General features: G+C 50.8%; 1 protein-coding gene across 1 annotated transcript in view; it reads right to left on the reverse strand.

Moving 5' to 3' along the window:
- The window catches only part of PITPNM3 (PITPNM family member 3), a 77972-nt gene that overhangs the window by 31198 nt on the left and 21319 nt on the right, over nt 1-25455 (reverse strand). The window contains exon 3 of the mRNA XM_040243688.1: nt 12957-13004. Within this exon, the coding sequence (XP_040099622.1) occupies nt 12957-13004 (48 nt within the window). The remainder of the gene's footprint in view (nt 1-12956; nt 13005-25455) is intronic.

Raw genomic sequence — 25455 nt, forward strand, 5'->3', positions numbered from 1 at the left:
TATGGACCACTTGAGAGCAGGGCTTATCAATGGTCAGGACCTAGCATGGCATTTTTGTGAAAACTTATTGCAAGTGAAGATCCCAGGGTGCACATGACCTAGGAGACATCTCTATGCTATCAGCCCCTGAGGAAAAATCAGGATCAAGGGAGCATCATCCACTGGGAGGTACATTCCTTGGAAGTCCCCAGAGGATGCTATCAGGGAACTTCTGGGAATTCTAGAGCAGTCTGGCCTGGGCCTTATCACTCTGCCCCTAAAGGCTGCCCCAGAGCCTCCGGTGACAAGAGCTGGCGGCAGGGGTTCCTGGGTGGTGGGAAGCCACATGCCAGGGGCCCCAGGACTTCATTGTCAGGCTGCCTGTTTCTTCCTACTTCCTGTTCATTTCTGTTTGCAAGGCCTTACTCAGGCTGGGTCCCTGCCGTGCCCAGATCTGGGGCGGGGTGAGCCCACAGCTGTTTTTGTGACAACGTTTTGTGATGAGCTCTGAGGCAAGCCAGCTACTGCCATGCCTGTGCTCGGCACCCCTGCCAGCACTGGCACCCGGACCAGAGGCCCACCCACCTCACCATGGCTCCTCCTTCCAGTTGAAGAATAGAGGCTATTTTTGCTTAATCACAACCTTGGAAAGGCACAAATCGTGATCATCCCTTCTAATTACCAATGTGCCGCACTGCTCTCAAGACAAAAGCCAAGGTCATCACCCACACGCTCGGCACCCTAAGCAGAGTGTCACCCGGGTTGGCTGAAGACTCTGTCTCCATCTCTCTTGCCATCCGCCACTGGGGACCCACAAGGAGTAGATGCTGGCAGTGCCCCCAGGCTAAAGCTGACCATTGAATTTTACCCTCCTTCTACCAGCCCTGACAGTCGCCCTGTCTCTCTCTTAAGTCACGCCCCAGGGTCAACTGAACAGAACTATACCCAGCTTGAGACCACATGGCACGTTCTGAGACATGTCTGCAAAAATACCTAATCCTTTAGAGCACGTTGAAGCACACGCATGGGCAAACACACACACACACGTTTTTCTGGATGAGCCCAATGGCTTGGCTGTCCCACTCTGATGTGGGAGACAGGAGCTAGATCTAGAAATGTCTGGGACTATCTAGAGCTTCATTCAGCAGCAAGCAGGGGGTTCAGACCACAGCCCCAACCCACCCCCCCAACAGAGAGACCCACATGGAGAAGGGCAAACACACAGGATACAGACATAGAGTTCTAGGATGGGAAATGTACACCCTAGTCACAGGGTGATCTTGAGCACTCTCCCCACCATTGCAAAAGGCTTTAGAGGGTAGGACAACATTCTCTCTTTTTTTTAAAGCTTTTTTTTTTTTGTAATGTGGACCATTTAAAAAATCTTTATTGAATTTGTTACAATATTGCTTCTATTTTATGTTTTGGTTTTTGGCATATGAGGCATGTGGAATCTTAGCTCCCCGAGCAAGGATCAAACCTACACCACTTCATTGGAAGTGAAGTCTTAACCACTGGACCACCAGGGAAGTCCCCTGTGTCCCCTCTTAAGAGTCAGGCAGTCGGAGATTCCATGAGTCCAAGCGTGCTGTGTGAGCTCAAGCATCCATGCCCAGCAGAATAATACCCTTGGACCCTAACGGAACCTGCAGGCAGGATGGGTGAGTTGCTTTGAGGGACCTCAGAGGAAGGAAGAGGAACCAGAACATGGCAGGTGGCAGATGTCACCTGGATTTTCAAAGTGGTTGATTGCACCTAGGGAGTGTCATATCAAATTCCAGACAAGATCTATAGCAAATTAAAAAAACAAGTGTTTGGGGGGCCATTAGAAAAGGAAGCAATGGCCCCCAGAGTGCTGATAGGCTCACTTGGACCTCTCTGGCCAACCCCATCTCATTGCTTGTTGGGTGGGGTCACTGGACTGGGAACCCAAACAAGCACCAAGGGCTTAGGGCCTCTTGGGGAGGAGGAACTCTGACAGATGACAAAGGTCGGAACCTTCAGCTCTCAAAGCAGCTCAAGGAGTGTGGGTTTGTGAACGGGGCCAGGACACGGATGGGGCAGTGTGAAGCAGGGAAAAGAAGGAGACTTTGTAGGATCGTTTTAAGACTTTTCTGAAACAGTGAAATCTTTTGTCCAGTGCAATTTTCTTTAGGAGGCCGATTTGTAGAACATGTGAAAGTAGGCAGCTCTGGCTGAAGCAGGTTGGGGGTCCCAGAGCCCCACTTCCTTACTCCCCTCACCCTTGCCTTAGGCAACCACTGAGGGCTCCAGAGAACAACTAAAAAGCCACTGACCTTGTTCACCAGACAGGCTTCAGGCCACCCTCCTCCTTGGTGCCCCAGTCCTGGGCTTTATGCAAAATAGCAATCTAGGTGGAGGGGTGGGATGAAGGGTTAGAGGCCTGATAGTGGAAGAAAACAGAGTGTTTACAAGTGGTTTTCTCTGGATGGTGGGACAATGTGTGATTTTTTTTAACTTTCTACTTTTCTCTGTTTTCCAATTTTCCTCTAGCAAACTCATGTCTTTTAGTTTAAAACTATTTATGAATACATCGAATGAATGCAGTACAAGTATGTGTCATATTTACAATAAGAACATTTTCAACACACCATCATACAACTCCTGATTCTACTAAATGCAAATACTACAGACAAAACAAAGTGAAGTGCTCTGCCCTCTGGGAGCCGAGAGCAAATGAGAGAACACAAAAAGGAAAAGAAATGTTATGGAAGGAAAGAACAAATGCGAAACCCAATGAGTGAGTCACCATCCTGCATTTGAGTTAAAAATTCAACTTGCCATCACTTGCCAATTCCTCTTCCATTGGCTATTGCCCAAACCTGTGTCAGGGCTGAAAGTACCAAGATGAATCAGATATACAGCAGGTGACTATGAGGATCTCGTAGTACTTGAGGGTCACATGATCAAGGTCAGGTCACACAACAAAGATCTACGTCATGTGACCAAGCCCAGTCACATGATCAAAGGCTGCAAAACAGTTGGAGCCAGGGTAATGGGACCCCCTAAAGATAGTCAGCCTCTGAGGCTGCACATACTAGAGACTTTGGAATGAGGAGGGGTCATCCCTGTTTTGTCCCTGCAGCTCAGGCCACTTTGAGGACATGTCTGGAACCCAGTAACTGGGAAGGAAAGTTAAGGAATGAAGCCCAGCCTGGGGAAGAACAGGCTCCATAAGACACAGTCGCAGCCTGCAAATCCCAGCTGAGCTGCGTTTGGGTCATGGAAGCAAAGGTGTGGGATGAATGGGTGTGGGGATAGTTTCTGGAGAGTTCCAAATCAGCACAACTAAGGACATGTTTAACAGTTCAAGAGTGACCCGTGCTGGCCCAAGGGCAGGATGCTCTCTGCTCTTCAGGAGGTTGTACAAGTAAGGGTGTAAGTGGTCACTCAGCAGGGGTGCTGGCAAGGACTGTTCATCTAGGAGTGGGGGATCTAGAGGCTGGGTTCCCTCCTGTGATTCCTCAACCCTTTCAGGGTCAGAAGCCCATCAAGTCGGCTTGGATTCACCTGGAGAATGAGGCCAAACCTCTAGGGATACTGGTCTCCACTAAGGCCTGACCCTCGCTAGGGTCTGGGTCCCAGATCCTAACTCTTGAAAACACACTTTTGGCCACCACAAGGGAGCTTGGGAATAGCTCCAAGGAGCCGCTCTCCTCGGGGAAACCAGTGTGGCCATCTTGAATCGGGCCCAGGGAAGTTTCAGACATACAACCTAAGAACGCTTCCTGCCACTACACAGTGATGCTAGAAGGGCTTGGCATCGTCTCTCCTGAGGACTCTCCTGTAACAAACACAGTCTTCTTCAAATGTGTCTTAAGTTTCTAGTCCTCATTCAGGCAAACTTCACATTCATCCTGAGGTGTTCTGCCCATTTTACAGATGAGAAAACTGAGGTTCGGAGAGGTTAAGTGAAAGGGTACGGATATGAACTCAGGTCACCCAGCAAGGGCTCTTTCATCCTCCTGAATCATCACCCCCAAAGGTGGGGGTAAGAAAGGGGTGTTCTTGTCAGTCTTTTCAGTGCCTCCACATGGACTTCCCTGGTTGGTGCAGTGGATAGGAATTCACCTGCCAGTGAGGGGGACACAGAGTACAATCCCCGATCCAGGAAGATTCCGTATGCTGCTGAGCAATTAAGCCTGAAAGCCACAATTACTGAGCCTGTGCTCTAGAGCCCGTGCTGCACGACAAGAGACGCCATCATAAAGAGACGCCTGTGCATCGCAATGAAGAATAGCCCCAGGACTTTCCTGCTGACCCAGCAGCTAAGACTCCATGGAAGTCTGAGTTTGATCCCTGGTCAGGGAACTAGATCCCACATGCCACAGCTAAAACTGGAACAGCCAAATAAATAAATAAAAGAAGAGCCCTTGCTCACCACTACTAGAGAAAGCCCACATGCAGCAATGAAGACCCAGCACAATCAAAAATAATATAAATAAATAAAATGCTTAAATGCCTCCACACCACAGCCTGCCTGCAGAGCTATCCCTGGGAGGGAGGAAAAGAGGAACGAGGCTGTGATTAGGAGCAGAAGCCTGCCTGAACTTTGGGGTCCTACTCTCTAAGGGACCTCCATCAAGCCAGCCCTGGCCCTGCTTGAAAGTCAGCACACAAAGGAACCCAATAGCACACTCCTCCACGGTAATCCCTGCATATAGAGTGAAGTCAGAAACAGAAAAACCAATATCATTCATTAATGCCTATATGCGGAGTCTAGAAAAAATGGTGCAGATGAGATTATTTACAAAACAGAATAGAGACACAGAAGTAGAGAACAAATATATGTATACCAAGGAGGGAAAGAAAGGGGCGGGATGAGTTATGAGATTGGGGTTGACATACACACACTATGGTGCATGCGTGCGTGTTCAGTTGCTTCAGTCGTGTCTGACTGTCTGTGATACTATGGACTGTAGCCCGTCAGGCTCCTCTGTTCATGGGGTTCTCCAGGCAAAAATACTGCACTGGGTAGCCATGCGCTCCTCCAAGGGATCTTCCTGACCCAGGGATCGAAACCATATCCCTTGGGACTCCTGCATTGCAGGCAGATTCTTTACCACTGAGCCACGGGGGAAGCCCCACACACAATTGGTCTATGTATAAAATAGATAACTAATGAGAGCCAACTGCATCGCTCAGGGACCTCTACTCAGTTCTCTGTAGTGATCCAAATGGGAAGGAAATCCAAAAGAGAAGGGATATATGTACGTAGAGCTGATTCACTTTGTTGTACAACAGAAACTAACACAACGTTGCAGAGCAACTGTACTCCAGTAAAAATTAATTTGAAAAGAAGAGAAATTGCTCTAAAATGCCTCTTTCTCACTTCTCAGATGAACAGTTATCAACACCCAGCCACCCACCAGGGTGTGGTAAATCAGTCCCTCCTCATTCATTGCTGGTGAAATAAAAAACCAGATCAACCTCTGTGGAAGTCAGTGTGGCAAGGTCATTCCAGACACAGAATGCCCTTGATCCAGCAATTCCAAGTCCATGTGCAAGACGACGTGGGTACAACACTAACCATCATCACTGTCTTTATGGTACGGACAAGAGACAGAAAGCAACCTCTGTGGGAATTCCCTGATGGTCCAGTAGTTTAGGGCTCCACACTTCCATTGCAGGGGGCGTGAGTTAGATCCCTGATAGGGAAACTAAGATCACACAAGCCATGTAGCTCAGCCAAAAAAAAAAAGAAGGAGAAAAAAGAAAAGAAGGAAAGCAACCTGTGTGCCCACCAACAGGGGCCTGGTTCAATAAAGCAGGCCATAGTGAAATATGCACCCTTTGCAAAGAAGGATGCTCCTTCGATGTATTCAATAGTCAAATACTCCCAATACGTTATCATTTGAGAAAAGTAAGGTGCAGACTGGAAGGCACTGGATGCTACCATCTGTGTGGGGTATATATAAAGATATATATAAATGAATATTCATGGAGATGCCCGTGTATGCAGAGAATATCTCTGGAATGTTCTAGAAGAACCTAGTCACAATCGCGGCTTCTGGAAAAAGAGAGACACCCTCATTACCTTCGTTCCTTTAGAATTTTCTATTTTATACCATGTCCGTGTGCTATCTACTCTAGAGACATATTAAAAATAAGAATTTTTTTCAAAGGGCATGGAGCAGGGTGTTTTTTTTGTTTTGTTTTTTCTGAGATACCAATTTGTATGTCTTCCCCATTCCAGCCTCTTTGCCTCTGGGGAGCTTTGTGGCAGAGCTTCCCGGCTCTTGTTTCCAAAAGCCCTTTTGTTCTCAGAAGAAAGGGATTTGAGGAGACAGAGGTTCCTCAAGACTAAAAAGAGGTCGCCACCCCCTGCCCCAGGCTGAGGGGAGAAGGCAGACCTAGCAGGGGTGCCCCCCAACTCCAGGAAGGTAGAGGATGATCTGAGGGGGGTCTGACTGCCCTGTGCCCCAAGCAGCCTGGCCCCTAAGCCAGGAGCCACAGACCAGGACAGAGGGGGCTGGGGCTTGGAGCCCCCAGAGGCCGTGAGTGTGGACAGAGAGCTCCCGGCACACACGCGTGTGCCCACACAGTGTTCCCCTACTAGGGTGGTGGGGAAGAGCCCCGGGGGCCTTGGAACCAGGGCAGGAAGAGGAGGAAAAGGGAAACCCCTGGAATCACAGAGTGGGGCTGTCTCACCAGTCCAGCTGGCTGGGTCTGCAGAGTCAAAATTACGAAGTGGCTTCTAGAAAAACAAAGAAACATCCCTGTCTCGATACTGAAACAGGTTTTTAAGAAAATAAAGGAAGGGGTGGTTCTTTCACAAGTAAGTCAGTGGACGGTGCAGTATGGGCTCCAGGTTCCCCTCCAGCTTCCCCCTCCCCACTCCCCATGAGGCTCCCTCCCGCCAGATCACCACAGGCCATCCCTCCGCGGCCCCTCTCCTCAAGGCCAGGCTCTGCGGGGTTGGGGGTGAAGACTCTCCACACAGTGACCTTCAGGGCTGGGAGAGGCCTAGGGCATCTTCCTCTGCCCCCTGGGTTTCCTCAACCAGAGAATGAAGTCCCGCCCACTAGACTCTCCTCCAGTCACGCTGCTCAAGAGCCTTCCTTTTCCTGCTGGAAATCCCCAACAGAATCATGACTAGACTCTAACTGCCCTACAGAAATCTTGTCACGTCAGCCCCCACTGTCCTCTCCTGTGGCTTCCCCCATCCTGAACACAGCCTGTGTGGTCCCCCTGCAGGCCCCAATCTCCATCTACCTCTCCACCACTCATCTCACCCTCTCTGAGCTCAACCACGGCAGCCTTTTGACTGTTTTCGAGCATCTCCTGCCCCTCTTGCCACAGGGCCTTTGCACATCTTGTTCTCTGTGTCTGGACTTGACCTCTCACCCTCTATGCCTAGATAACCCCTACAGAAACCTCAGTGTTCCCTCCTCCTGGGTGTCTTTCCTTGTCACTCTCTTCCTCCCAAAAGCACCACGGCTTTCTGTTTCCTGGGACTAATCCTTATACTTTCAGTTTTATGGTTATTTCACTTGTCTTTCCCTCCTCCAACACCCAGCAGACTGTAAGGTCCTTCAAGGCTGGAACTGGGTTTGTTTCTGTGCCATTTTATCCCCAGAGACTATTAAGGTCCTGGCATATAAAAGAGGCTCATTAAATATTTTTCAAACAAGCAGATGAATGAACTAATCATTTGTTCCCGTTTTGTGCCCCTCTGTGTGTCAGAGGCTGCACACATTCCAGGCAAAGCAGACACAGCACACGGACACTCGCGTAAATGACTGCACTGATGCTTTGACACACACAGTGGTGCACACTCACAAATGCACAGGCACACATTTCCCCGTGTGCACACACACACGCGTGCGCGCACACACACACACGCACACACACACACAGGAATGGACCATGCCAAGCATCGGCTTATGCACACGCACGCAAGAAAAGTGCTCCCAAGGCGGACGTCTGCCACCCTGAGCTCATTAAAGCCGGCTAAATATAGCCCGTCTGCAGCTGTGCTCAGCAAGCTGCCCACACAGGCCAGGAAAAGATACCAGTTACCAGGCAGAGAGTGGGGAGGCCAGCCATGGGCTGGGGGCTTCATGCCCCACACCTATGTGGGGCTTCTGGGGGTGCCAAGAGGATGAGGGTACGCAGGATGGGTAGCCCTTTGGTGGCTGGTCTGGACGTTCAGAGCTGCTCCTTTAGTCCCTGATCCCAGGCAGTGGGAGGTGAAGTCAAGCCACGTCCCCATGACAGTATGGTCATCTTCCCCCTCTCCCTTTCTGGGATAATCTATGGGCTCTTCTGACAGTTATTGGGGTCAAGAAGTCAAGGTCAGCCCAGAATCTGGGACTGGAGCCAGGACACCACCTGGGAGACACTGGGACTTTGTCGGTGCCTTGGGTAGAGGCTTGGTCAGGATGAAGATCAAAGGATGGTCTGGGACCAGGACTGGGACTCAGTCTGGACCACTGTTGCAGTCCACTGAGTTCAGAGATCCGCTACTCACCTCGCTCTGACAAGCAGGCATGGCCAGGGGCAGACCCACCCCATGCCCTGGGCACTGCCTGCTGCCCTACACTGGCCCCGGGAAAGCCATTTGATGACCACAAGTACAGATCACATAAGCAGGTCACACTGTACTCCACACAGACTGGGTCCAACTCCAAGGGCACAGTAGGAAGTCCTCCTGTCTGCCTGGCCCCTCCTCCCACCCCCCACAGGTGCAGATGAGAGAGAGGAAGTCCCTCCGACTTGCACTTTTCTGTGCACGTCCTGGACCGCACAGTTTTTTGCGGGTGTTCGTGGAACTGGCTCTTGGAGAGGGTACCTGTGTGACACAGGGGAGAGTGGGGCACTTCTCCCAGTACCTGGGGTGACCAGAAAGGGGAAAAATAGGAAAATGGGAGCTCAGACCAGACATGAGACTAAGCTCTGGAGACAGAGGAGTGAAGAGATCTGGGTTTGAGAACCTTCGGTGGAAGGTTGTCTACCCCTGAGCCTGGCGGGCTACAGTTCATAGGGTCACAAAGAGCTGGACACGGCTAAAGGGACTTAGCATGCAAGCATTCATCTTCTCCGTGTGACACAGTTGTGATGACTGCAGCCCTTCCCGGCATCCAGGTGTTCGTGTGAGAGAGTGACACAGCCATGGGTCTCCTGGGAGTCATGCTCCCCCCTGGAGTGGGACCTGGTGGGCACGGGAAGGAGAGTTACTACACCCAGCAAACCAGTGGTTGTGCCCCCAGCCTTCTCTGTGGTGATGGTAGGTTCCGGCAGCAAGTGGGTAGACCTGCTCCCTAATCCAAACAGCTGTGAATGGAGTAGAGGGCAGAGGCCAAGAGGACTGGGTCCTGAGGGAATCACTCTGGAAGCCCAAGTCCTTCCTAGCATCTCTTGCTAGCATCTGCTACCATCCTCTGCAAGGGGCTGGATGCACTGCTTCAGCTTTCCATCTAGCTTAAGAGAAAACTGTGCTTGGAGCTCCTTTTAGAAGTCAGTGTGGAAAGGAAGGGGAACGCAATGTGGGCAAGGTGGGCAGCTAGGTCATGCCGAGGAAAGTCTCATCCTTTACTGGAGAGGAATCACGAAAGGGCGTTGGGGTATGAGGACAAGTCTGCCACCTGTGAAGGTCTCTCTGACACTCTGGAGGAAGAATCAAAGTGGGAGAGACCAGAGGCAGGGAGGCCAGCATGGGGGGCTGGATTTGTCCAGGAGAGAGACGATGGTGCCTTCAACTGGAGAAGGGATGGGGAGCAGAGCAGGCCCATTCCTCAAACTCCTCCCAGTCTCTACGGCCAGCTCAGGAGGGCTCCCTGGGGACTCAGACTGTGACAGCAACAGCAGAGCCGGCCACAGGACCAGCAGAGCATGGAAAAGACCAAACTCCAAAAGAGGCTAAGATGCAGCTCCTACACCTGCACCAGGTAACCTCATCCAAAAGCCCGTAATAAGTGAGAAGCAGGAAACGCTTCCTATGTGTGCGGTGCAGACCCTGACAACCACGTGTATGACCGCTATGCCCGCGGTCACTCTAGAAGTAAAGTAGACATTATGATCACCTTTCCACAGCCGAGTAAACTGAGGCCCAGAAATGTTAGGTAACTTGCCCAAAGCAGCACAGAGAGCAAATGCAGCAACTGGGCTTCAAACCCACGTCTGATACCTTTAAAGCTCAGACGCACAAGTCCCAGGATTTTCTGACTCCTCATTCAGGGCCATTTGCACCACCTCCCACCTTGTTTTTAGTGACATTTTGAAAAACCAAATGTAAAAATTAAATAAGATAATATACACAGAAGTATAACATAAATGATAGAGTAAACGTCAGGCATTGCCATTATTCTGTTTTTATTCAGGGTCACAGACATTTATTTTGCTGCAAATCACCATCAACTACCACCATTATTTCATAAAAGAAAAGGTATTTGAATGCCATAATGTGTAGACAGGACAAAATTATGGAATAAAAATCCTGTTCTCTCAGCTGAATGGGTTCAACATCACAATAAACACATTACAGAACTGTCATTTTGTCTCATTGTCAAAAATGTTAGGTTTGTGCTTGGGAATTACTGCCCTCAATGACCATTTCAGCTCTGAAATTCTTCCATGCATCTATAGTTATTCTTTACTAAACAAGAATATGCTTTAGGAGCAGACGTGGATAACAACCTTCAGCAATATCATTATGACTAAAATCTATAACCATGGTATAAAAAAAAAAAAAAAGGCTTTGCCTCTCCTTAAACACACATTTTTCCAACCAAGTCCAGAAAACACCAAACGTCTGATCAGTGTATTTGTGTCTGTGCAGAACAGAGCTGTGGTTGGCATTGTGGAAACAGCCCCACGGCAGGTGGCCATGTTTTTTCCTTTTGAGGATGCTGTGGTTTCTTCCTCCCAGAGGCCCAGAAGGAGTGATCTGGGCTCGGTTTCTCTCTCACATTCCTGATGAACATGATTAATCCTTTGCTTTTATTTTATGATATTTTGACATCTCTAGGGGAGTCTAGCTGGCCAAGGGGAGACTGCCCCTTCCGGGCCATGCTAATTCCTAGAGATAATAAACAACTCACCCTAGAACGTGCTCTTCTATGCAAACCAACCAATCGTGGGTCCTTACTGCCAATCAACTCCTTTATCTAACTCTCACCCACCAAGCCAATATCCAACCCCCTGCCCAGGAACCCTAGAACTAGAGACCGTCCTGTAGCCCAGAGCTTGCAACAATATTCAAACCAACCAGTCCACAGCTGTTTCCTCAGGCCCTGCCATGCCTTTCCTGTGGAGAACACAATCCGGGCTCTGGGCCATGTATTCCCCACGCTCCTTCTGCCTCCTGACCGACCTGGTGCTTCCCCAATGGTCCCTCCCCTGGAGAAGTGTAAATAACAAATCCTTCTGTCAAAAGCACTCATCTCTCTGGTCTTCACTCAGTCACCTCTATAAATCAAAATTCCATGGGTAAGGACTTCCCTGGCAATCCAGTGGCTAAGAACCCCATGTTTCCACTGCAGGAGGCACAAGTTTGATCCCTGATCAGGAAACTAAGATCCCATATGCTGTATGGCGTGGTCAGTAAAATAATAAGTGTACATATCGTAAAAAAAAAAAAAAAATCTTAGGGGGCTTCCCTGGTGGTACAGTGGATAAAAATCCTCCTGCCAATGCAGGGGACACAGGTTCAATCCCTGGTCCAGGAAGATCCCACATGCCATACGCCACAACCACAGATTCTGCACTCTACAGCCCGTGCTCCCCAAAATCAAAAGAAGCCACTGTAATGAGAATTCCGTGTACTGCAATAAAGAGTAGCTCCCACCCGCCGCAACTAGGAAAAGCCTGTGGAGCCACGAAGACCCAGTGCAGCCACAAATGAATAAATAAAGGAAGCTGTCTAAAAAAAATCCTGGGGGTACATTCTAACACAGAGTTCCCCTCATACAGGGCTTGGTTCCTCACATGCTGTAAGGACACGAGAGAGAGAGAGAGAACTGCCCACTCTCTGCACTGCCCCTCCCTTTGCTCCGTGAACTTTTTGGCCTGAGCCTTGGTGGGGTGGGGAGGGGGCACCCCTCTCAGAGATACCCAAGCCTCCCAACCCCTGAGTGGCTTCATCTATGAACTGCCACTGGATGTTAGGTGCACAGAAACCTTCTCAGAGACTGATGCCCCTACTCGGGGCAGGCCGTGGGAAGCTGGTGCTGTAGGTACCCTTCCTATGACTGATGGATGGAAGAACTGGGAGGAAGAAAGACTTCAGCCTGGGGCATGGGGTGGGCAGAATGGGCTGGGCCCCACAAAGCTGCAACCACAGATCAAAGGAGAGCAGGAGAGAGCAGGAAGGAGAGTCCTGAGCCCAGACTCTTCCAGACACACACATACCCCCTCCTTGTGTAAAACTCAATACTGTCAACAGGACAGACAACTGCCAGTCCACTCCAAACCTCCAAGAAAGATGCCCTGAGGTTGTGGTGTCAGAAACAGACATCTTTACCAAATCTCTCCTGGGTCTAACCTTGTGCTCGGCCTCTTGAGAAAACACAGGCAGAAAGAAACTTGGAGAAGCCTGCATCACTGGAAGGACCACAAGCACCTGGGCAGCCCCACTCTGCAGACACGGCCTCCGAGTGATAGGACCTAAGGGTCCTGAGCCCTGGCACAGCCTTGGTTACTGTGTTACCCACTGTGGTTCCTGGAAGTCGGGTCACCCAACAGAGTCGATCTCAAAGGTTCAGAGGGTTTGCTCCCCATTCCTGTTCCCTCACCCTCTCTGCCCACAAGCAGACCCCACACGAGGCTTCCCGTGGTTCCACCTGCTCTGCTGGCCTCTGCCTCCTGGCACCCCCAGCCTCAGGCCCCGGAGGCAGACAGTGGCCCCAGCCCTCTGGTCCCATGCAGTGGTGAAGACCCTACCACCCAAGTGGGTGAGGGAGTTTGGACCCTTCCAACAAAAAGAGACACCTAGGGGGTAGTGAGGGGGCACTCACGCTGTTTCTCCTGGAGGAGGCTGGAAGTGCACGGCGTGCTCCCTTCTCCTGCAGAAGAAGAACAGACAGGTGAGTGGACACCCCATCACTGTTGGCCAGACACAGGAGGCCACGTGGCTGCCTCAGCACCCCCTGTCTGGCTGCTCCCTCCCCGAGCAGGGGGTGGGCGGAGGGATTCCCCCACCCCCTCATGCCCTGCCCCACCCCGGCCACCCCCAGATCTGGGTTCTGTATACCTTTATACATGACGAAGCAGGAGCCCTGATGTCACTGCCTGGGGAGGTGTGTCCTGGACACCTTTTCACCTTTGCCTGCTCACCTTCATAAAGCAGATGCTTACGTGGGTTTCTCTCCGCTCTTACTCTGCCATGAGGGTCACCACGGCACTGCACACAACCGGAAAGCTCTGCCTCTAGTCCAGCCTCTCTCCTAAGTCCTGGATCCACATCACCTCCTGGACATCTGTTCAGCAGATTGCCCACGGCGCGCCACGACCACAGAGTGGGTCCTGGAACTACCCCTCTTCCCAAATCTCTGCCTCAGTGAAGGCACCACCTTCTCACCAAGCCTGGGAAGCACCCGTGACCCCTCCCTGTCCCGTCCCCACATTCAGTCAGTCACAGAATGCTGGGGGGTCGGGCTCCTTCTCCCCTCCTTGCCCTCTCCTAGTTCACCAGATTGGCACTCCCCAGTGGAAGGGGCTTCTGTACTGTGCCCTGGGGCATCCCTAGGCCTAGAACTGTGTGTCTCAGTCAGTATTCGTCGAATGACTAAATGAATGAAGCATGCGCGCGCGTGCACACACACACACACACTCCCTAAATATAGAAATCCATCCTGTCTCCTTAAGCTATTGCAATAGCTCCTGTCTTTTGATGAGAAGCTTTTTTCTATAATTATGAAAGTAATACAAGCTCCTTATGGAACATTTGGAAAACTCCAACCAACATAGAAAAGGGAAAAGACTCCTTATAATCCCACAACTGAGGAAAAACTGGTTCCATTCTATGTCATTCTTTCCAGGCTTTTTTCCATACACATTTTTTTGGGGCCAACTGAGATCAAACCAGCCCTCTGTGGGCAGGGATTATGTCATTTATCTCTGTATTCCCAACAAATAGATGAATGGTGGTTGGCTCTGGAAGGTATCATAGATAATAAAGAAGCACAAAACACACTTTGTGTACTTCAAATGGAAGCATGAATAAATGCATAAAGCTATGCTGCTGCTGCTTCATCGTATCTGACTGTGCGACCCCAGAGACAGCAGCCCACCAGGCTCCCCCGTCCCTGGGATTCTCCAGGCAAGAACACTGGAGTGGGTTGCCACTTCCTTCTCCAATGCATGAAAGTGAAAAGTGAAAGTGAAGTCGCTCAGTTGTGTCCGACTCTTCGAGACCCCATGGACTGCAGCCCATCAGGCTCCTCTGTCCATGGGATTTTCCAGGCAAGAGTACTGGAGTGGGGTGCCATCGCCTTCTCCGATAAAGCTATGAAGCCTCTATAAATATCACTCCAGTGGCTTTGGAATCTCCTGTTGAGAGCCGACATCATTGTTGTTACTGTTGAGTCGCTCAGTCGTGTCCGACACTTTTGCGACCGTCCTCAGCATTGACAGGCAGATTCTTTACCACTGAGCCACTCGGGAAGCCCAGACTACATCATGGTTGCCTTTAAAATTATCCTATTAGCAATTCATCATACCTTTCCTATGCAAATGGCACAATATCATTCCTTGTTAAAGTCTGGGTAATACTCCATTGTATAAATGTGCCGCACCTCCTTTTTCCATCCTTCTGCTGATGCTTCCATGTCCTGGCTGTTGTAAATAGTGCACAATAAATACTGGGGGGCATGGATCTCTTGGAATTACGGTTTTCTCCAGGTGAATTCGGAGATTGGGATTGACTTGTATACACTACTATGTACATGTGTGTGAAAGTCACTCAGTCGTGTCCAACTCTTTGTGACCCCTATACAGTTCATGGAATTCTCCAGGCCAGAATACTGGAGTGGGTAGCCTGTCCCTTCTCCAGCGGATCTTCCTGACCCAAGAATTGAACCAGGGTCTTCTGCATTGCAGGCAGATTATTTACAAGCTGAATTACCAGGGAATCTCTATTGTAAAGTAAATGTATAAAATAGATAACCAATGAGAACCTACTCTATAGCTCAGGGAACTACTCAGTGCTCTGTAGTGACCCAAATGGGAAAGAAATCCCCAAAATGAGGAGATACAGGTATACCTATGGCTGATTCACCTTGCAGAAAATAAAACAACATTGTAAAGCAACTATACCCCAATAAAAATTTTAATTAAAAATAAAAATAAAATTAGCCTATTGGCAGAAACTTTCAGAATCTCACCATTATAATTACTGCTGTGAAGGACATCTTTGTGACTGAAGCTCTTTCTGCATGTTTTATGATTTCCTTAAAATACAGCCAAAGGAGGACAATTCTGGGTCAAAGGGCAGGAGACTTTTTCAGACTCCTGAGGTTTATTGCCTGATTTCTCTCCAGAGAGGTGTATGTACGGATTCACACACCCAGGCGCAATGGATGTAAGGGCGACTCGTAACAGACACTCACTTCTCTGGCATTTATATTGGTCTGTTGGATTTCTCTGCCTCTGACTTCACCAGATTAGTCTTTTGAAAGCTGGCCTTCTCAAGCCACTCTCTTGCTTCAAGCCCTCCCATCACCGAACTCTGAGCCCGGCAAGAAAGCCTCTCCTTAAAGTGGCCCCCGCCCATATCGCCAACCTTTGCCCATCCCTTCCTGCTTCACCCCCACCAGCCAAATCACTGGTACACCATTACGGTTCTTCCATGTTTCTCTTTCAAACCCTCTGTATCTTACCAGCTAAGTTGAGAATCAATCCCGGGGCCACGTCATCCACAAAGGCTTTGATCTACATTGCCTGCCCCTCAAAGGCCTCAATTCTCAGGACTTCTATTCTCAAAGGTGATCTCTGCATCCCAAGGGCCTCACAGGGTCAGGTTCAGCAATGGTCAAATCCCTTCCATCTGAAATGTCCACCTGGAGCCCACCCCACCTGACTGGAGGGCTCAGAAAGGGACCTGAGCCGAACCCCCAGGATCTAGAAAAACCCATGTAGCCAGAGCAAGGCTGGACTCTGAGGACTGGAGTCCCAGGTCTTCAGCCTCAGCCCACAGGGAACCACCCCCACCCCCAAGGATCTTTAGCCAGGAGGAGCCCCTTGGCATCAGGAGTCCTGGCCCTGGTTCTCTGGCACCACATTTTTGGTGCTCAATTATACACATCTCTCCAATGGAAGGCCTCACTCTGCCCTGCTGAAGGGTCCCCCAGCTCTGCCAGGACAAGGGTCCATGACCTGGGGGGCAGCACAGAAGTGGTCAGACTGGCATGTAGGGAGCGGGGCAGACAACACAGAGGTCACACCTCCAGCTTGAAGTCTCTAGCTAGAGGCAGAATCCTGCTGTCCAGGTAGGACCCTCTCTTCCAACCTTGATGGCAGAACCTACAGACACCAGGCCTGGTATCCCCAGCTTCCTGAGCAAGTCTGAGTTAGTTCTCTGGAAAAAAAAAAAATGTGTCCACAGCTTCCCCTAAAGACTCCGATTATCCAAGGAAGATTCTGGGACACAGAGAGAAGCCGCCTCCAGGACTCTCCTGGGGGCCCTTCAAGCCCTTCCCCGGGCGAAGTTGCAGGTCACTTCCCTGTAGACTCAAGGGTGGCTCCCGTATAGGAACCTCTGCCACCTCCCCACCAATAATCCAGGAGCTGATGGGCAACTCCCTTCCACCATCCCAGCTGCCACGCACCAGAATCCACCACCCTGTTTCTGCAGCCCTCTGTCTGCCAGGGCTGCCTTCTCAGCTCACGTCACCGGAATCCCAATCTGTCTCCCTCCTCCATGGGATCAGAGCCCCTGGGTGCTCTCAAAGGCAGGAGTGGAGAGTGGAAAGAGCATAGAGGTGGAGTCAGGAGATTGAGATTCCCTTCCAGGCTCCCATGGACTCGCTGTGTGAACTGAGGCAAGTCCCTCTTCCTCATTGAGCCTCATTCCCACAATCTAGTGTGGGTCCTTTCCATACTGTTAATGCGGTTCTCAAGGCAAGAATACTGAAGCGGTTTGCCATTCCCTTCACCAGTGGACCAGGTTTTGAATGCTGAAGAATTGATGCTTTTGAACTGTGGTGTTGAAGAAGACTCTTGAGAGTCCCTTGAACTACAAGGAAACCAAACCAGTCAATCCTAAAGGAAATCAGTCCTGAACATTCTTTGGAAGGACTGATGTTGAAGCTGAAGCTCCAATACTTCGGCCACCTGATGAGAAGAACTGACTCGTTGGAAAAGACCCTGATGCTGGGAAAGATTGAAGGCAGGAGGAGAAGGGGATGGCAGAGGATGAGATGGTTGGATGGCATCACCAACTCGACAGACATGGGTTTGAGCAAGCTCAGGGTGATGGACAGGGAAGCCTGGCGTGCTGCAGTCCATGGGGTCACAAAGAGTCAGACACGACTGAGCAACTGAACTGACTGGCTGACTGAGTGTGGGTCCAGTGGTCTCTGAGGACCCTACAAGTACTGAAAGCCCTTGGGTTGTACTGCATTATGGTTAAACACCTGGATTCAAATCTTGGACACGTACCCTCAGACAAGTTAACCTCTGCAAGCCTCAGTCTTCTAATCTATGAAATGGAGATAGTGGTGCTCCTACCTAGAGAGTTATTGTGAAGATCAAATGATTAATGAGTGTAAAGTCCTTAGCACACAGCCTGGCACACAGCAGCCATTCAGGATGTGAAAGTAAAAGTGTTAATCACATCAGTCCTGTCTGATACTTTGGTCTATAGCCTGCCATGGATTGTAGCCCACCAGGCTCCTCTGTCCATGGAATTCTCCAGGCAAGAATACTGAAGTGGGTTCCCATTCCCTTCTCCAGGGGATCCTCCCAACCCAGGGACTGAACCAAGGTCTCCTGCATCTCAGGCAGATTCTTTACCATCTGAGCCACCAGGATTGGGCTTATTGTTGGTTAGTTTGCTTATTTATCAATGCTTTTAACAACTGGTTCCAGGCAGTGTCTCTTCTGTCACCAGCACGACTCCAGATGGAGTGGGGTGGAGAGACTCAGTGGTTAGTGCTGGGTGCCAGCTCACGGTGCTCCCCAGGCCAGGGGTCATGTGCTCTAGAGAGGAGACCCAGGTGGAAAAGAGGCCTGGGCACCCTCTCAGAGTAGCCCCCACCACCAGCATGATGAGGTGACTGCAGACCCCGCATCTGATGTCAGATGTATGTATGGGTCAGAGCTGAACATGAGCATGTGGTCTGAGAACAAGCTGAGTCCACAGGGCAAGTCGGCTCCCTCCACCCAGCAGGACAGAAGCCTCACATGGAGATGAAGACACTCACTTACAAAACCCCTTCTATTCATCTCTCTGCCGAGCACTGTGCCAGGAGCCGTGGGGGATGCAGAGATGAGAAATTTAAGGTGAGATGACCAAGAAGGAGGCAGAGACTCACTCTGACCCAGGGACCCCAGGGAGGGTGTGGCAGGCTCTCACAACTTGAGAGCCTCGGGGCAAAGAGAGCTTTGACAGGGAGAGAAAATAGGACTGTGTCTGCTGTACATTGAGCCCAAGGAAAGGCAGGAGTGGGGGAGCAGGCACGCAGCAGAGAAGAAAACTGTGCCTGGGTAGGCAGAGGGAGTTGCTAACTCTTCCAAACTTGAGTCTCCTGACATTTCTACTGTGCCCCAAAACACCTACATCATTAGCAGGGCCCAGTGCAAAATGAAAACGCAGGGGCCCTCGTTCAGAAAGAAATAAAAATGGAATTTCCTAGTGGTCCAGTGGTTAGAATTCTATGATTTCACTACCAAGGGCACCGGTTCAATCCCTGGTTGGGGAACTAAATCCCATAAGCCTGTGATGTGGCGAAAAAAAAAGAAAAAGAAAAAAGATTAAAAGGCACTAAAAAATAGTTTTTCCTTTTGTCCTCTCTTGACCTGTCTGGGTGGCTTTTATTTGCTATTTAATGTTATGCTCTCTCATGCACAGGGATACTCAAGAGGTGAATGTAGACACTCACAGGTGCCTGGGGGCCCCACTCCTCAACTTGGCCCCCAAACCCAGCAGCCACATGCTTCTAGGTTCCCCCTCCCACCAGCTGCCAGACCTGGGCACTGTGCCATGACTGAGAGCAAGAAAGCTGGGCGCCATGCATCCACCCTTCCCACTGCCTGCTGTCTCAACCCCCCTGGGCAGGCAGGTGACTCCCAAGAGTACTGCAGCCTCTGCATCAAAATGCCTTAGGTCCCTGGATGGGTGGGTGAGAGGTCTGCTTGTCTGAGTCACCCACCGAATGCACTGCAGCCCTGCCAGCCCCTGGCGGGGACACTTGCTCTGCCCTGAGACACTAGGATCTACGCCTCTGACCCCAACTCTCCCGGCACCCAGGCCCCTGCTTGGGGGAAGAGAGTAGCTCTCCGTGGGCACGTATAGGGAGGAGGAAGCTGGGTGGGGCCAGGGAGCCAGAGGGCAGGAGAGCAGAGGCCAAGAGCCCATCCTGGAAGGGAGGGAAAGGGATCTTTCTAGAGCAGAGGCTTCCGGCGATGGCTCAGGCCATGTGGACAGCACCACGCGTAAACCAAGCTCCCAGGGCCCGGCACGTGCTCCACTGTCCATCAGGCAGCACTTACAAAGCACAGATATGAAGATGAAATCATTCAGAATTGAGATCATTCATCCCAAATCCAGGGACTGGTGCTAAAGATGAAGCTCCAATACTTTGGCCACCTGATGTAAACAGCCGACTCATTGGAAAAGACCCCGAGGCTGGGAAAGATTGACGGCGAAAGAAGAGGACAGCAGAGGATGAGATGGTTGGATAGCATCACTGTTTCAATGGACATGAACTTGGGCAAACTCTGGGAGCTAGTGAGGGATAGGGAGATCTGGTGTGCTGCAGTCCATGGGGTCACAAAGAGTTGGACACAATTTAGCAACTGAACAACACCACCACCACCCCAAACCCGGGGCTTTTCAGAGCACAGGTCGCAGCCCTGACCACAGCACATAGACCTCCGGTGTTTCTCCAGGACCTACTCTCTCTCTGCCAGACCCTAGGGAATGGGGAGGTGTCCAGCCGAGAGATGAGCTAGGTCTGGTCCATCACCTCCCTGTTCTCATGCCAGGCCCTGGGAGCGACTCACCTGGATGGTTTAAAAGATGCTGATATCAAGCAATATTTCATTACCAGAAAGGAAATAGGATTTGTAGCCTGGGCAAGATTTAAGTGGGCATAATGCCTGGTGGGGGAATGGAGCTGGGGCATTAAGACTGGGAGCAGGGGTGGTGGAGCAGGGGTGCAGAGGTGGAAAGAAGCCAGAAGGGAGTGTCACTGAGATGCTGGTACAGATTCACAGTGGTGTCACCAGGGTAGAAGGAAGACTGTTAGAAAGGGAGGTCAGAGCTCCCCTCACCGTGTGGGCTCAGTGGTGGAAACCAGAAAGGCTGCCTCTGGGCTGCAGGGGCTTTGTGGTCTGCCCAGTGCTGACCCACCTGCTAGGTCACTGAGATCTCACACCTGGGCAGAAAAGGCCACCTTCACAGATAAAGAGACAGGCTCAGAAGGAGAAAGTCACTAACCCAATTTCAGATCTGGTCCCTTGCAATGCCCCACACCTGATGGAGGCTCTCCCATGACCTCTGCCTCCTACTGGGGGCAGGGGGGCTTTCTATTTTTTTTTTAATTTACTTATTTATTTGGCAGCACCAGGTCTTTGTTGCAGCTGGCAGGATCTTTTTTATTCTCTCTCTCTTAGTTGTGGCCTGCATTGGAAAAGATCCTGATGATGGGAAAGATTGAAGGCAGGAGGTGAAAGGGACGATGGAGGATGAGATGGTTGGATGGCATCACTGACTCAATGGACTTGAGTTTGAGCAAGCTCTGGGAGATGGTGATGGACAGGGAAGCCTGGCGTGCTGCAGCCCATGGGGTCGCAGAGTCAGACACGACTGAGCGACTGAACAACAACAAATCCAGGATATTCAGTTGTGGCAGGTGAGCTCTGGCTCCCCGACCAAGGATGGAACTCAGGTCCCCTGCACCGGGAGCATGAAATCTTAGCTACTGGACCACCGGGGAAGTCCCAGAAAGGGGCTTTCTAGAGCAGAGGCTTCCGGAGATGCCTCAGGCCATGTGGACAGTGCTTCCTGAAGTGGGGTGCCAGGGGTTGAAGAGGGGGGAGCAGGGGGGCGTGGAGAAGGGGCTGTCTGTAAGGAGCGCTGGGGAGAAGCACCCAGAAGTGGAGCCGACCTTCAGGGTTACTGAAGATTGAATGCCTCAGCCCGGTGTCCAAGGGGCCTGGTAAGGCCACGAACCTGGACAAGAAGGAGCTTGCTGTGTGACAAGGGAGGTGTGGAGCCCGAGCAGCGGGAAGCTGGCCTTCCCTGCCCAGCCGCTGACTCTTGGCTCGGCTCTGTCTTCCCTTGCAGCCGCCAGCAGGCGTGCAGAGGAGTTGGAGGCGGTGAAGCCGGCTTCCTGATTAGCGGGCTCCCAGGACGAGGGTGATTAACCAGATGTGCAGCTGTCTCTGCCACTGTCTAAATGAGACCCCACTTGGCCTAAGCTTTCCAGGGCCCCTGGGCCCAACAGCCTCGCCTTGGCTAGAGTTTTCTTCAGATGCAGAAGCTGCCAGTAACCCCTACAAACATGAAGGGCTACACAGGGAGGGCTGGGTACTGGGAGGGCTGGTCCTCTGTCACCCACGAGTCCTGCTTGTCCCAACCTCACACATGCATCTCAGCTCTGTCGTCTCCTCCAAGAAAATGCTGCTACAGTGTATTCTGCTCATGACTCCTGAGTGATTTTATATTTCCTCTTTCCAACCCCCTCCATCAAACTGTGCATTCCCCAAGAGCAAGAGGAGCAAAGTGGGCGGGCAAGAAAAGACACGCAATCACCAAACACCCGAATTGGGAGGATGGCGTGGCCGCTGGGGAAGCCATTCAGGCAGATGGGCCTTGGGGAAGAAGGAATCAGGAATTCAGCTTCTGACATGTCGGAAAAGTATCTGGAAAGACCCCATGGAGCAGGAATATGAGCAGCTGAAGACCCGTGATCTGCCAAGACCTGGGGGTCTGAACCAGGTTCTGGCCAGCCTGGTAACTCAACTCATGAAGTAGGGCTGAGAAGGAAAAAACCACACACCTCCCTCCCTGCTCAGGGTGCTCCCCAGACACTGAGCCTCTGCTGAGCTGCAAGGTCAAGATTCGCCCTCCGGACTTCCCTGGTGGGCCAGTGGCTAAGAATCCACCTGCCAATTCAGGGGACACAGGTTCGATCCCGGGTCCAGGAAGATCCCAGAGCAAGTAAGCCCATGCCCCGCACAGCCACGGAGCCCACACGCAGCAACTCCCAAAGCCCGCGAGCCCTAGAACCTGTGCTCCACACAAAAGAAGTCGCCAAAGTGAGAAGCCGATGCACCGCAGCTGGAGAGCAGGCCCTGCTCCCTGCAGCTAGAGGAAGACCACCTGCAGCAGTGGAGACCCAGCACAGCCAAAGAGAAATAAATTTTTAAAGAAAAGATTCACTCTCATTACCTCTCACCTGGTCCATCACAATGCCCTCTACTCTCATTCCTGGTCCCTCCTGTTATCCTCTATACTACCTTCTAGAATGATCTTTCTAAAATATGGCTTGTCACTCCCACTTAAACTACTCCATGGGTCCCCAGGGATACTCTTGAGAGGGCTTCAACTCCTCACCCTGATGTTCAGGGTTTCATCTTCAACATCCCCATGCCTACCTCTTCTCTCAGACCGCTTGACCCCTTTGGCCACCACTCAGCCCGATATCCGGAGAAGGCAATGGCCCCCCACTCCAGTACTCTTGCCTGGAAAATCCCATGGACGGAGGAGCCTGGTGGGCTGCAGTCCATGGGGTCACTAAGAGTCAGACACGACTGAGCGACTTCACTTTCACTTTTCACTTTCATGCATTGGAGAAGGAAATGGCAACCCACTCTGGTGTTCTTGCCTGGAGAATCCCAGGGACGGGGGAGCCTGGTGGGCTGCCATCTATGGGGTCGCACAGAGTCGGACACGACTGAAGTGACTTAGCAGCAGCAGCCCAATGTCTAGCATCCCAACTTTCATCAAGGTGAACTCTGTGCAGCTCCCCGAACTTCCCTGCCTTCTTGTGCCTCCCGCCACATCTTCACATCTGCTGTCCCCTCCTCCTGCTGCACCCTCATGGGTCTGTCCAGAGTCCCGAGAGGCCTCCTTCATGCCTCACGTCTCAGCTCTGGCTCCATGTCCTTCTCTGATCCCTCTGGACCTTGTTCTCACTCTTGTTAGGGTAATTAGCTCACTGGCCTGTAACCGTCCCACCCCCAAGTCTGGGAGCCAGTCAATTCTGAGTCTATTTCTGAGTCATCACTGTGTCCCCAGCATTGACCGGCACAGGGTCTGACACAGAGTAAGTCACAGTACGTGTGTTCTGAATGCATAAATGATAGAGGGAGGGCATGAATGCGTGATGAGGCCCTCACTGCTTCAGGTACAGAAAGGGAGGCAGAGTACCCACCCAGAAAGGCACACAGGTCAGTACTACATGGGTGGCCCAAGCAAGCTATGCTGGGCAACTGGAAGGCAGTCTGGGAGAGACTGGGCCATCAGGGAGGTTCACTGGGGAAGGGCACAGAATTACAAGAGCTGGAGAGGAACCTGGGGGAAAGACAGACAAGCTCAAGTGGGCTTGAGAGTCAGCAAGCAGCCCCTGGGCATTTGGCTGGAACTCAGTGTAAACAGAAGAGGGAGGTATGGCCTGGAGGTCATGAATACCAGAGTAGAGATAACCTTGAGACTGCCAGATCTAGCCATGACCGGACAGTCCCAATGTATTCATAACATCCTTCAGGATAGCCATTGCAGGGCTGCCTGACTCCAGCAGGGATAATGACAATAGACAACAACAGTTGTTAGAAGGATAGAATCAGGATGGGCTTACATGCCAGGCTGGGGGGATTTATACTTCCTTCTGCTGGAAACAAAAACTTAGTTGCCAACTCCATAGCAGAATGATACTACTGGACTTATATTTTAGAAGCATCACAGTAGGATTGGCTAAAGTTGGTCAACTGGCAAACTGATCTAGCCTTTTTCTCCTGTCCCAGATCCCCAGAAAATGACATTAACCATTTTATGTGAGTTAATCTTTAGTAGCAACCCTAGTGACTCAGATGGTAAAGAATCTGACTGCAGTGAAGGAGATCCAGGTTCAATCCCTGGGTTGGGAAGATCCCCTGGAGAAGGGAATGGATACCCACTCCATTATTCTTGCCTTAAGAATTCCATGGACAGAGGAGTCTGACAGGCTACAGTCCATGGGAGTCGCAAAGAGTCAGACGTGATTGAGTGGCTAACACTTTGACTTTTTCATTTTTCACAGCATTGTAAAATAGGAAAGGATGTCCTGGCACATCAGAGACTGTGAGGCACCCCTAAAAGGCAGGACATAGAGGGATTGGATGGAGGGCAGCAGGGCTAGCTACAGAGCTTGCAAGACCCAGGCCAAATGAACATATGGGGTTTTTGTTTAAAATGATTAAGAATTTCAAGATGGCAACAGCAGAGCATAAACTCTAGTGTGAGACCCTTTCCTGTGTGGAGCCTTTGTGTGACTGTGAAGGTCAAATGTCCATAAAACCAAGCCATGTGAAAGGAAACCATAACCTCAGTCCTGCAAAGGAAAGTCTGGAGCCAAAGGTGGAGGCAGCTCAGAGGGACTGGCAGGGTCACAGGTGGAAAACACAGAAGCAAAAGAAGGTTTTGCCACTGTCTGGGCTTCCATGGCGGAGAAGCCAGGTGATTGGAATCCCCCCTCAGCCCACTCACCAGCCCCTGCTTTCATACACAGAGGCATCCATGCCCAGGTGTGAGAAGGGCCGAGTTTGAGGGACAGGACAGCTTGGGAGGCTGAAAATACCCAAGAGGCACAAAATACCCAGAAACTAATGGTTCAACTCACCCAGCAGCAGCTCCGACCCTCCCCACTAATAAGATGGTGGAAGCTTGCAGTAAACAGACATATCACATCACTCAGAGAGAGGCTAAGGGGGAACTGCAAACACAAAGCAGAGTATGTATCCAAATATGAATCAATATTAGAGGAAAACCAACAGTGTAGAAGAAAGATAGCAAACTCAATGACTGAAGGAAGTAGAGTACAGGAAAATGAATCTGTGGGTTCCTTCAACCAACTTAATATCATAATCATAAATGGCTCTCAAATTTAGCAAGCACCAGAATCTCCCAAAAGGCTAGCAAACTGATTGTGAGCCCTACTGATTCTGATTCAATAAGTCCAAAGTTCATATTTCTGACAGCTTCCAAGTGATGCTAATTTCGTGGGTCCAGGGACCACTCTTTAAGAACTACTTATCTAGAAATAAGGTTATAAACTAGAGTCAGAAGGTAAGTAGTAGAGAAAAAAAAAAAGC

This window comes from Oryx dammah, unplaced genomic scaffold (assembly GCF_014754425.2).
Source record: "Oryx dammah isolate SB20612 unplaced genomic scaffold, SCBI_Odam_1.1 HiC_scaffold_8, whole genome shotgun sequence".
NCBI lineage: Eukaryota > Metazoa > Chordata > Mammalia > Artiodactyla > Bovidae > Oryx > Oryx dammah.